Source organism: Orcinus orca, chromosome 18 (genome assembly GCF_937001465.1).
Source record: "Orcinus orca chromosome 18, mOrcOrc1.1, whole genome shotgun sequence".
NCBI lineage: Eukaryota > Metazoa > Chordata > Mammalia > Artiodactyla > Delphinidae > Orcinus > Orcinus orca.
Genome location: NC_064576.1, coordinates 60,480,415 through 60,492,588, shown reverse-complemented (window position 1 = coordinate 60,492,588; position 12,174 = coordinate 60,480,415). Strand labels below are relative to the sequence as shown.

The 12,174-nt window shown below is 36.9% G+C and overlaps 1 protein-coding gene across 9 annotated transcripts in view; it reads left to right on the top strand.

Annotated features, from left to right (window-relative positions):
• The window catches only part of CAB39L (calcium binding protein 39 like), a 100,304-nt gene that overhangs the window by 74,101 nt on the left and 14,029 nt on the right, over positions 1-12,174 (top strand). For all 9 annotated transcript variants that reach the window (XM_049701074.1, XM_033436859.2, XM_033436858.2 and 6 more), the window contains 3 exons: positions 1,451-1,619; positions 5,584-5,643; positions 9,195-9,260. In XM_049701074.1, the coding sequence (XP_049557031.1) occupies positions 1,451-1,619; positions 5,584-5,643; positions 9,195-9,260 (295 nt within the window). The remainder of the gene's footprint in view (positions 1-1,450; positions 1,620-5,583; positions 5,644-9,194; positions 9,261-12,174) is intronic.

Sequence of the window (12,174 nt, the reverse complement as noted above, 5' to 3'; positions counted from 1 at the left end):
ATACCCCAAGGAATTAAGGAATGTGATGAGAGATGAAATTGAAAAGTTAAGTTTAAAGCAAAATTATGAAAGTCCATAAATATCTTACTAATAAGTCTGGATTTTAATTGTCTGCCCCTTAGGTTCTTTCTCTAGGTCAACAGTCTTCATTTTATATTCTCCTAAGTACTCTATTAATAAATGATAGTGTTTTTCTCCTTCACATTTCAGAAAACGTACCCATCTTTATAACATCTTTAATAAAAACCCACCTTATAACTCTTCCATGCATGCCAATAAGCTGATTTTCAAATTCTTCTGATAAGAGAAATTGCTAACACTATAAATTGGCATTTTTTAATATTCTGCAAAGAATAGTGCCTATCTGAATATATTAACATTTAATGTCAATATGAGTTTTTCAGGGAATATTCAGATGATATTTGTGAATATTATTCCACATAAAAATGGGGAAAAAAATGGATAAATACCACACTGGTTTAATGAATTCTCTCAAATACCTTTCTTTGCTATTTTCCCTACTGTATTTATAAATTTGATGTTACAAAGTAGCCTGTTTCCTAAATTGTGGGAAAGAGATTTTATTCTTGATTCTGAATTTCATGTAAATATTATTTTATTATTCTTGAATCCTCAATTTCCCTCACCCCAAATTTATTCCTCACCCTACCCCAACTACAACATATACAAGTTTTGTTGACTCTTCCCCTGAATAATATGCATGACCTGCCCACAGTCCTCTATTCTACTACTATTCTACCCCAATCCAAGTCCCCATCATCTCTAGCTGGGCTTCTGTTCCTCCTAATAGCTAGTCTCCCTGCTTCCACTCTAGCTCCCCAGCTCATTCTTCCCTGTTTTACAAGATTCTCCACAGGTAGCCAGAGTGATCTTTTTTAAAGCATATGACAGACTGTGTTAATTGCTTTCTTTAAACTATCCAAAGGCTTCCTATCACACTTAAAAATGAAACTCCTTACCTTGGTTTACAAAGCTGCTGGTTCTTTCCTTGGAGCCTTTGCAGTTAGTTCCCTTTGCCTGAATGCTTTGCCTCTTCCCTGACCACTCAGTCTAAAGTAAAGCAAATTAAGTATACTCTATAGTATACCTATTTTATTGTCTTCAGTTTCACAGCACTGAAGTATATGAAATTATCTTTTCATTGTTTATAGTCTGTCTCCTCCCCCACCAGAAACATTTGCACTAAACTGTGAATGCTAGGAAGGCAGTGACCTTGTCTGCTTACTATTCTGTCCCCAACATCTGGAATAGTGCCAGGCACATTGTGGATATTTAGTGGGTATTGAAAGAATGGTGTTTGAATGAACTGTGACAAATGGTATCTATGCTTCCATTAACAGTAGTATTGAAATGGTCCTTTTGATACCATTAATATTATTTTGTTAATAAAACAACATAGTTCTCTGTTTCTCTTTCGTTTATGCTTTAGATATGAAACCCCACAGATCGCCTTACGTTGTGGGATTATGCTGAGAGAATGTATTCGACATGAACCGCTTGCGAAAATCATCCTCTTTTCTAATCAATTCAGAGATTTCTTTAAGTATGTGGAGTTGTCAACATTTGATATTGCTTCAGACGCCTTTGCTACTTTTAAGGTAATTTTTTCTGAATCAACTGGGTTATTTAACTTCAGCATTTAGTCATTTGGCTCTAAGAGGCAGTTTAACTTTTAAAAGCAGAAAGTTGTATTCCTTAGGTCAGAGCATAGCCAACTGTGTATGATGTGGATCATAAGAGGATTCAGTAAGTAGAATGCAATTAGACCCGTCTGTCACACTGTGGAAAAGGCAACTCAAAATGCTTGTCATAAGCTCATAGGGGCTTATGAAGAAGACAAAGACACAGAGTAAGGAAGAAGAAAACCAGTGAGAAGAGCAAAGAGTGAGGGAAGGAAGGAAAAGAGGAGGAAAGGACAGGGGACAGACTCTAAGGAGAGTTGGCGGTGGGTGGAGAGAAGAGGAGCAGCGAGGGCAAGAAACATGGACTTGTGCTCAGGGTGTTGAGAAACCCCAGGAGCCTTCTCTGTTTCATAGGCAACAAGTCTCACCTGGCAAAACAACAGTTGTACAGTGGCTACAGATGAAGCCCCCAAGAGTATATCTAGAACACATGGTAGGAGGGGCCTTGGTGCATCAGATAGGAAGAAGGACATTTAACACAAAGGATGGTTCCATTTCTTTCTAGCAAATATCTGTTCCTAAACAACTGAGGAGATGTTCTCTATTAGTAGCTACTGTAGTGCCATTTTTTTCCTTTTCAAATCTGATGACTCTTTGCTGTCATGGAAGCAAGTTAGTTCCTTTTTTAAAAATCCTTAAATAAGACTTCACAAATAACTGTAAACATAGAACAACTCAATGGAGGGGGAAGATTAAATTCAACTGAGCATTTATTTTTGAAAATTTCCCCAAAGATTTTTCAACATTTAATAGAATAAACTATACTTGATAATAGTGTCTTGCATCATATGTTCAGCTCAGTTTAATTTTCAGCACAATATTGAATCACAAAAATAAACTATGGTGATTTGTACATGAGCATATTTTCCGTTGAACTTAAGTCCTTGAAAATCTAAATAACCTTAAAAACTTTCCTAGTATGCTACTGATATTGAAAATGCCTATTATCTATATTTTACCAAAATGCTCTGGTTAATATAATGTAATGACCATAAGTCACTTTTTTTTAAGTAGCTGGTTTCAAGGGGATTTGTTTACTTGGTTGGCTGGTTGGTTTGGGCTTTTGTTTTTAACTTCTTAGGCTTAACCTTTTTTGTTTTGAACTGCAAGATGACTACTGCCCAGTTAGTCATTGGTGTTTTCACATTGTTGGCTTATGTTTTTGTCATGGTATTGTCTACAAATTGTCCTTTCCCAAAAAAGATTCCTTACAACCACAATCTCTTTCACCTCTCCCTCTAAGAATCAACATGATAAGAAGTGGTATGAATTCCATCTCTCTCTGCACCTGACTTGCTATATGTCCTTCATCTGTGAGATGAGGAAAATAATCTCTGTTTTTGCAGAGTTGTGAAGATTAGAAATAACGTATGTAAGGTGCTCGGCACACTCTCCAGCACGTAGTAAAAACTCAATAAATGCAGCTGCTGCTGGCTGATGTAGTATCGTGTCCCTGCCATTGCATGTCTGCCTCTGTCATTGCACCCTGAGTTCTCCCAAGCTGTGAAGAATTCACTAAAATGTCAATATCAACATTTTTTTAGCATTATACTTAGACTATGCAGAACCTAGCCCTGTCAAAACAATTGTTAGGAGGTGGGATGAAAGAGTACACTATTTCAAATACTTTTTTTTAACTTTGAATTCTTTAAAATTTGAACTTTATTTTTCTTGGCAATTTTCTGCTTTTTCATTTTGGGGTGGGATCTTAGCAATTTTTCTCCCACTCAGTTATTTGATCTATAATAATGCAACATCTGTATTTGTCTATGTATTATATTTATATACATGTATTATGTTATATATGTGTGTATATATATATTGTATAATCCCTCCAGTTTTGTGCATACATTTATTATGTATATAAATTGGAGGGTATATCTATGTATATATAATGTATACACACTCAAGTATAAGAGTGTATGTGCACGAATCACTTATTGGCTGTATCCATCATACACGTGTGCTGGAGGAATTCTACCCTACCATATTATATTTTCTATTATTGGATTTTAAAGTTATTTTTTTCCCTTAGAATTTGAAGGAGCTGCTACTAACAGAACCCCCTCCTTATTCCTCTTTCTTTAGTGTAACACTAATGCATAGTGAATGGAAAACCTTTCCAAGCAGCACTCATCTGCAAAGTACTCTTTCCGTTGCCACCATCAGGGTATGTGCAGGGCCTGAGGCCATGGGAGATCATGGTCCTCATACCTGAGGCTGATGACTGTCATAATAGATGCAGAACCCCATGGGTGCAGCCATCCACAGTGTCTGCTGCAGCCCATGGAGAGAACTTTCTAACCTGGGTCAGCTTAGAAAATCACTGATACTGCTCAGGAGATTGGGGAAGAGAGTATCTGAAAACTAGGCATCCCGAATATCCACTTAGAAAAAGATTAGGGACCCCAAAGGATGCTGTGGAACTACCTTACTCTCTGAGGTGTCCCCTGACATAGGAACTGGTTTGAATTTTGACCTGGGATGGACCAGGAATGAATTCCTTAGAGGATTTTCCCATTTTAAAATTGTGATTCCAGAACAGTATTACATGTTCCCCTGAGGAAAAAAGTACATTTCTCCACTGATAGGCCCAATGGTCAATCAAGTTGTGATGAAAGGTAATATGAAATGAAATTAATAGCCAGTCTCATTATTTTTGAACTTGAAAATTGTAGTGCAAACTAATGAGGACCTACTGTATAGCACAGGGAACTCTATTCAAATAATCTGTAATGACCTATATGGGAAAAGAATCTAAAAAAGAGTGGATATATGTATATGTATAACTGATTCGCTTTGCTGTACAGCAGAGACTAACACAACATTGTAAATCAATTATACTGCAATAAAAATTTTAAAAAATAAAAATAAAACTGAAAAAAAGAAAATTGTAGTGCAAAGTGCTTTAAATATTTAACTTTTTATTGAAATAGAAATAAGTGAGTTTTACCATTGCTGCTGCCTTCTTTTTCTCTGTGAGGTTATGTTGTGTATCTTGTATATGCTTTTAAGAAGCTTTAATTAAATATGTATTAAAGTATAAGAATTTATTTTTGAAAACTTGAAAATTCTTGTTAGGTTTTTAATTAAATTCTGCATAGTACCTAGACAGGGTATTTAGCCCTTAAGCATGTTAAACGGATTAGCTGACGCTTGTTTTCTTCCAACATTAAGGTGAATTAAGGATATAATTTAGGTGTGAATTTTCAGTCAAACATTCCTTTATGCTTTTGTTCAATTTTCCGAGAGTTATGTCTGTAGTTAGATCAGGCTACTTGTCTTCAACTTTGAAAGGGTGCATTGTGCTACTTAGTAACTGAACAACACTTCCCAGCCCATTAACCCAAGAGCAGGATGATGCTGAGATGGCCCTGTTAAACGTCATTCTTGTGCTTCCCAGCATCCTAGGCACTTACGTTTCAAAAGTGGTTAAGAAAAATTAAAGATTAATCATTGAAAATCTGTTAACTTGTGAGATATGGTTTTAGTACATTCAGAGTTCTTTTTTAAATAAATGGTTATTAATGACATTTTAAAAAGATAGTCATAGACTTTATTTGAATATTTATTATATCATTTTCACAATGTAGAGTTATGGCTTGAAGAAATATACTGTACACTTGTCTGTTAGGTGACATTTGTTTCACTAGTTGAATTATTTCTATGGTATGAATTTAAAGCACTCTGCTGTTTTTAGCATGAAACAAATTGTATTTCACATCTTAAACTAAGAATGGAAGTAATTTAATGATGTAAATGAAAATATTCTGAAACTTTTATGTTTCAAACTAATGGACTTGGAAAATCTTAGAAGAAAAAGATTTATAAAATTTGTTACCTATAATAATTTTGTTTCACTTGACTTTTCTTTTTCTAGGATTTACTGACCAGACATAAAGTGCTGGTAGCAGACTTCTTAGAACAAAATTATGACACTGTAAGTAGAAGTCATTTTTAAGTATTTACCTCATTCTCTCTTCCTCTCTCTCTCTCCTTCTTAGATCTGTTAGCACTTACTCCTATTTATGATACACAGTTGAAACCAACCATACACCCGATTGGTTTATTACCTAGAAGTCAGGTCATCAAGAAACTATGGAAAATAGAGGATGGCAGGAGATCAGGGCTTTCTTGTTTTTCACATCTCTTCCTGTTGTGCTCTGGAGCTCCAGGAAACAACTAGTACCTGCTCACTTTGATCTTGACTTAAGAGCATCCATGTTGCCCTTAAGAGGCAGTAGGAAACTCCAAATGGAAGAGCACCCCATCTTACTAATATAAATATTTTACTTGGTTTGATAACTAGTTTTACTTACTAGTAGAAATACCAAAATACATATATGTCTTCCAACTCCCTTCTCTAAGGGTGAATCCATCTCAACCTTTTGATAATTAGCTATAATTGTTACTGAACCAAACTCACCCGACATGCAGCAAAGCCAGTCTACTGACACCGGGTTGTGATGAAGGAAAATTCAACATTTATTGCAAGGCCGAGCAAGGAATGTGGGGCGGCTAATGCTCAAAAGACCCCAATCCCAAATGGTTTTCAGGGAAGGGGTGAGGGTTGCAGGGTGCCTCATTGGCTCATGGACAGTCTTCTGACTGGTTGGTGGTAAGGTGACAGGGTGGTATTTCAGGGGTTAACATCATCAACCTTTTGGTTCCAACCAGTATGAGGTCTACATGCCTGTGGACAGTATGCAGTTAACTTCTTCCACCTGGTGAGGGTTTCAGTATTTGCAAAACAACTCAAGGATATGGCTCAGGATATTATCTATAGACCTTGAGGAGGAACAAAAGATCCTTGACTTTGTTTTATGGCTAAACTATTATTATTTTGTCTTGCTTGGCTGTTTTCCTTTGTTTCTGCATTTTCTCACTTCTCTGATTAAATTTGCTCTTTGAAACTCGGGGAAGACCTAGGAGGCTGAAGCTTTTTTACAAACAAGAATTGGGGGACTCAGGAGGGTATGTTCCTGGGAAGGCCCCTCAGGGTCCTGCCTGGTTGCATAATGTGACTCTTCTAGGAAGCTTTCTGTAATCCCCCCACCCCCACACACACACACACACACACACACACACACACACACACACACTCTCTCTCTCTCTCTCTCTCTCTCTCTGTCTCTTTCTCTTTCTCTCCCCCTCTCCCTCCCTCTCTCCCTCCCTTTCTCCCTCTCTCCTTCTCTCTCACACGTTTTCCACGTTGTATTATTATGGTGTGTCTTTATATCTTCCTGACTGGTTCTTAAGCTCCCTGGGAGGCAGGAACCTTATCTGTCAAACACAGTGGTTCAGAATACAGTATAGACTTTAGTATCCACTTGCTTTGCTTCAGGATCCTGCTCCACCTCTTACTAATTGTATGATCCCGGACAAGTTACTGCACTTACCAAAAAATGAAGATATTAATAATACCTGCTTCATAGGATTGCTGTAGGAATTTGACAAGATTTAAAGTTTTTAGGATAGTACCATGTATTAATTTTTATCATTATTACCTACATCCCTAATACCTAACTCAGTGCCATACATTTGGTGGTGTTAAATGAATATTGAATGAACAGACCCATCCAAGAGCTGCTTTGCTTTTGCTAAGTGTATCAGCAATAGGAATAGCATAATTAAAGTGAAACGTAGCACAAACCTAGAAGCAAAACTTTATAAGGTTTATTCCAGTATTAGTTTAGCTGCTTCAGACCAGTACTGTCCAATTGAAATACAATGCAACCCACTATGTAAATTAAAATTTTCTAGTTAGCCACACAAAAATGTAAAAGGAAACAGATGACTCTGGGAAGATATGAAATACCCTATCAGTATCCTATGTCTTCATACATCCAAGTCACAGAAATTAAACTATGGATTTTTTATTCATAAGTTGTTTGCTGATCTTCCTTTGGTTTGAGATTAAGAATTATCAATATAATCATGAAATCAAAAGTGATTTTCATATCCTAAAATTATCAAGAGAATACCCATGGGATCAACTGGAGAACTTTGATCAAAGTGTAAAACATGAAGGGAGAAAAAGATTATTGCCAGAGATATCCAAAAGCTTCAAGATTAAAAGAAAATCACGTATTTTTGAAGTTAGGAAATGAATTGTTATTATAGTTTAGTTGTTCAGTAACTATAGATACTGGATGGAATGTTAAAGACTCATTAGATGTTACATTTATAATAAATGAAAATAAAGAGGGCAAAGATAGTTTATGACAAAACCTGTAGTGTTAACTACTAATCTTTTCTATAGGATGAGTGAGATAAATGTGTTGTGCAGTTTGCATTCAAGGATAATAAGCAATAATCTGAGAGACCATAAACTCATTCTCTTTGACTCTTATTTACCTAAATTTGTCTCTGTATCTATAGTCACTTCATGTGTAATTTAGTAGTTTCACAGATGCTGAGCCTGCTACACTGACTTGAACATTAGCTTTGAGAACTCATACTCCCTAAACATTTCATACTTCTTGAGTTTCATATTTCTTTAGCAGTAAACCTGAAGCTGGAGAACATGATATATGACCTAAAATAATGAAACTGGTAGCTTGGGGAGTCAACAATACCTTATCTGCGTGTATTTGCATTTTACAGTTACAATTAAAATTAACCACGACATTCGTGTGACAGATTTAGTGAAAAATCCTCCTTGTGTTCCATGACAATTAGAATAAACAAGTCCTTTATGTAAAAGAGTATAATTAGTGTGACTTTAATGTGAGCTACATGATTTTGTTTTTACTTTTCACTTTCTTAATTCTCTATCAGGAATTATCCTCAGTGTGCACAGCTTCCCCTCATCACGCACACGCACACACACCTGGCACTTGCTCCTCTGAGGACCAGGACCCTTTTCTACCCTCCTCAGCCCCTGAGCTCTCTTGCCTTCAGTTCTCTGCCAGGCTTGCTCCTCCCACCTGAGTGGTCTCCGAGTGTGTCTATGTGTGATGGGAGGTTGACACTGAGCTTTGCCAGCCGCTGGCACTCTGTGTTCAACCAAAGGGACTGGGCAGTGATTGACGACCGATCACATTAGGAAACGGACCCCAATCACCAGTGTCCCCTAGCTTCTGGGGAGAGTGGAAGTGCCCCAGAGAGGCCACTTGGGATTAACATGGCCATTATGTGGCAGAAGTAGCCCTATTCCTCTACCCGTTCATGCTATGAATTTGACAGTTTGATTCTTTATGAGTTGCTAAGTGTATTTAATCTTTTCTCAAATTATTCACAGACTAATAGCTATCAGCAAGACTACATAAACAGATTTCTTTAAAATGTCATAAAATGAGTTATCCTGTAGCTCATTAAATGAGTTAACAGATGTTTTATTTAAAGTGATTTATTGGGAGGACTCAATTACTTCATTTTCTACTCAATTTCTAATTTACAGAACTAAAATAAAACAAAGAGAAGTAGCAAACTTAATGCAGAGAAATCACTGCTGGGTTTACACTCTAATATTTCTTTTCTTTTCATTAGATTTTTGGAGACTATGAGAAATTGCTCCAGTCTGAGAATTATGTGACTAAGAGACAATCTTTAAAGGTAATATCAAATTTCTTTAAGTTAGAGTCTCCAGAAGTTGATATTCTTGTTAGTAAATGACTAAGGTTTAATAGTGGACAAATAAATAGAGAAAAATTATTCTCTTTTATTGTAACTTGAGAAGTACATTCAACGTTATGACTGTACTTTGTAGCAAAACGAGGTAAGTGCCCTGCTTCAAATACTTTTTGGAAGTAACAATATAAGTAATAAGTACAGAATAAATACAGGATGAGGGGTATGTTTTTATTTGTATGTAACCAAACGGCATTTCTGATTTGAGATTCTATCTCCTATGAAATGCCTGTTGAAATGCCTCTCTCCCTCATCAGACAGGGACCCAGCAGAATTGGGCCACATCCATCTGTGAGTGGCCTTCCCTCCCTCAGTGAAAAGGTGCCTGGAAGTAGCCATTTGGTCAAGAGGAGGTGGGACAGCTCCTGAGGGAGTAGGACATTGGCTAGAGCTGCATCTCTGCCCTTCAGATCCTACTCAGATATTCAAAAGAATGTTTTTGGCAGATAATAATTGGCTGTTTTTAGTCAAGCAATTTGTATGATGCTTGAGCTTACTAAATATTATTTTATATTATTATATATTCATATTATTTTATATATTAATTATAAAAATATAGTATTATTTTTTAAATGTTGGAATGATGACATTGTAGAACAATGCATTTGTTTCTAAATATTTGATAGTTTTAAGCTAAAGCAATAAATTAAATCTATTTTGTACCACATATTTGTGAATTCACTTTCCCCATGATTATGTGTCAGCCTTGACCACTCTCCCCTGTACTTGTGCCCTTGCTGCTCCAGCTTTACCTGTTGATGGAGAGGTCAGTGTACTATTTTCAGCCAGTCATTCAGCACTCTTGATTGAGTTTCTCCTTGTGCAGAAACCCATACAGAGTAATCCACATAGAAGAAAAATATCATGGGTGTGCTGCTGTCTGTGCTGGAGCCTGAATTAATGAGATGGAGCTCCAGGCAAAGGCAGAGACATCAATGCTGTGCTCTCCCATGTCCAGAAAGCTTCTTAAAAGCAGTTGAAGATAAGGATACATCCTGTTGGGACAGCCGTGTACTTAAAGAATAGACACAAGGACAGTCAAACCAGGAAAGCTTGTCTGTGTTACAGAGGTAGTCATCCTGGCGGGGACTGGAAATTGGAACAGTAAACAGAGGTAACGATGCTCTGAAGGGCCAATATATAGCTAACTGCTCATAAATTTTCCAAGTCCTTCCTATTTTCAGTGGAACCTGTCAGATACTGGGCCAAAGTAGAGGGGTTGATATGAACTAAGGTGACTGAACCAAACTGGGATCAAGAAAGCTGAGGGTCATGGACTTTAGAATTTATCCTTGTACCATTTTCCACAGTGATAAGAACTTGTGACAAATTTTTCTGTGATTGACTGTCTCTAGGGCCTTAGGCAAAGTTATAAAGCTTACAGTTTTTTACCCAGACATTTCCCTTCTTGGCCTTCTTCCTGCTTTTCTTTCCTGCTGTCCCGTCATCCCCTCCTACCCACGTGCCCATTGCCCTCATTCTCTTCTCAGGATGCCTTCAACCCCACCTTGTCCTGTTCCCTTGTTAATATTTGTAAAATGGTTAGAGCAGAACCTACCACATGGTAAGACCTGCATATATTTGCTAAAGAAAATTGAAATAAATTTCATTAATAAATATTCCTCGTCACTGTCCCCAGAGTTCAGTCTCTGGACTGAAGGCACTGATCTATTCTAAATAAATAATTGGGACTAGGGTCTGAGTTAGACTTTTTCCTACCAGGATGCATTTGCATTTAAAAATCGAAGCCTGTTAACCCAGTAGATGTATGATTCGTACAACATGTAATACAAATTTAGCGGGTAGCAAAGGGGAGCAAGAAAGACTCATTTCTCACCTCTGTCTGCTGCCACCTGGCTGTCCACCATCCAGCCTCTCTTCCTCTTTTCACATAGTTCTCCAGCTGAAGACCTCAGCGCTATTCCAGTGACATGGCAAAGAGCATCTGACTTTGTACCGCATGTGGTATAGAAAGTCTCCTTTAAACTCTCCCTTTTCAAGCTGATTGTTTTCTACTTATTTACAGATGCCCCAGCCCACTTCATAAGGCCTCTTTCTTTATTAATGCACCCACACATACTACATGAGCTGCTATTCCCACTTAAAATCCTTTACAGTTGACTGTCTCACAGATATTTGATTTACAATGTGGTAAAACCAAGCACTGGTTAGACAGTGAAAAGCACTAGTAAAAGGTAGATAAAGTATATCAAGAATGTAAAAATTGCTAAAATCGTTACTGAAGAGTTGGCCTTTTTTGAATGTTGGATTTAGGCAGAGATATTGCTAAGATGGTCTTGTATCAGTCTATTCAAGGAAAGAGCTCCTTAAGTATTGTTTGCTCTTTTCTTCATCAGAACATTGTCTGCAGAGCTCCACTGTGTGCTGTTGGGTTTTCCTTTGGGTAATTAGATCTGTGGTAGCAGTATCTTCTATTTTGATTTTACTATGGTTATATCTCTGGATTCTGTAATATTTTGCACATAGATGTTTCATAATTTTAGAAAACAAGAGAGGTTAGATTATTGTAACAGTGTATTTACTAGGCTATTTTCTGATTCCAAAGTAGTTGCTACCTCCTGCCTTTTGTTAATCAAATTCTAAATTTTTCTGAACTATCTTGGGGTGCTTAGGTTCCTGGTGTCAATAAAAAATAATTAACAGAGAAATTCCTTTCACTATGTGACATAGCTTAGGAATTTATTTCTTATCTTCTTCAGAGGCCTGGTGTTTGATCACTAGAAAGATTATAATTCAAAAGAAGCTTGGTGGAATTCTGGATTTGGGGAGAGCTCTGGTTAATATCATTAAAACACAGAGTTTTTAAAAAACTCATTAT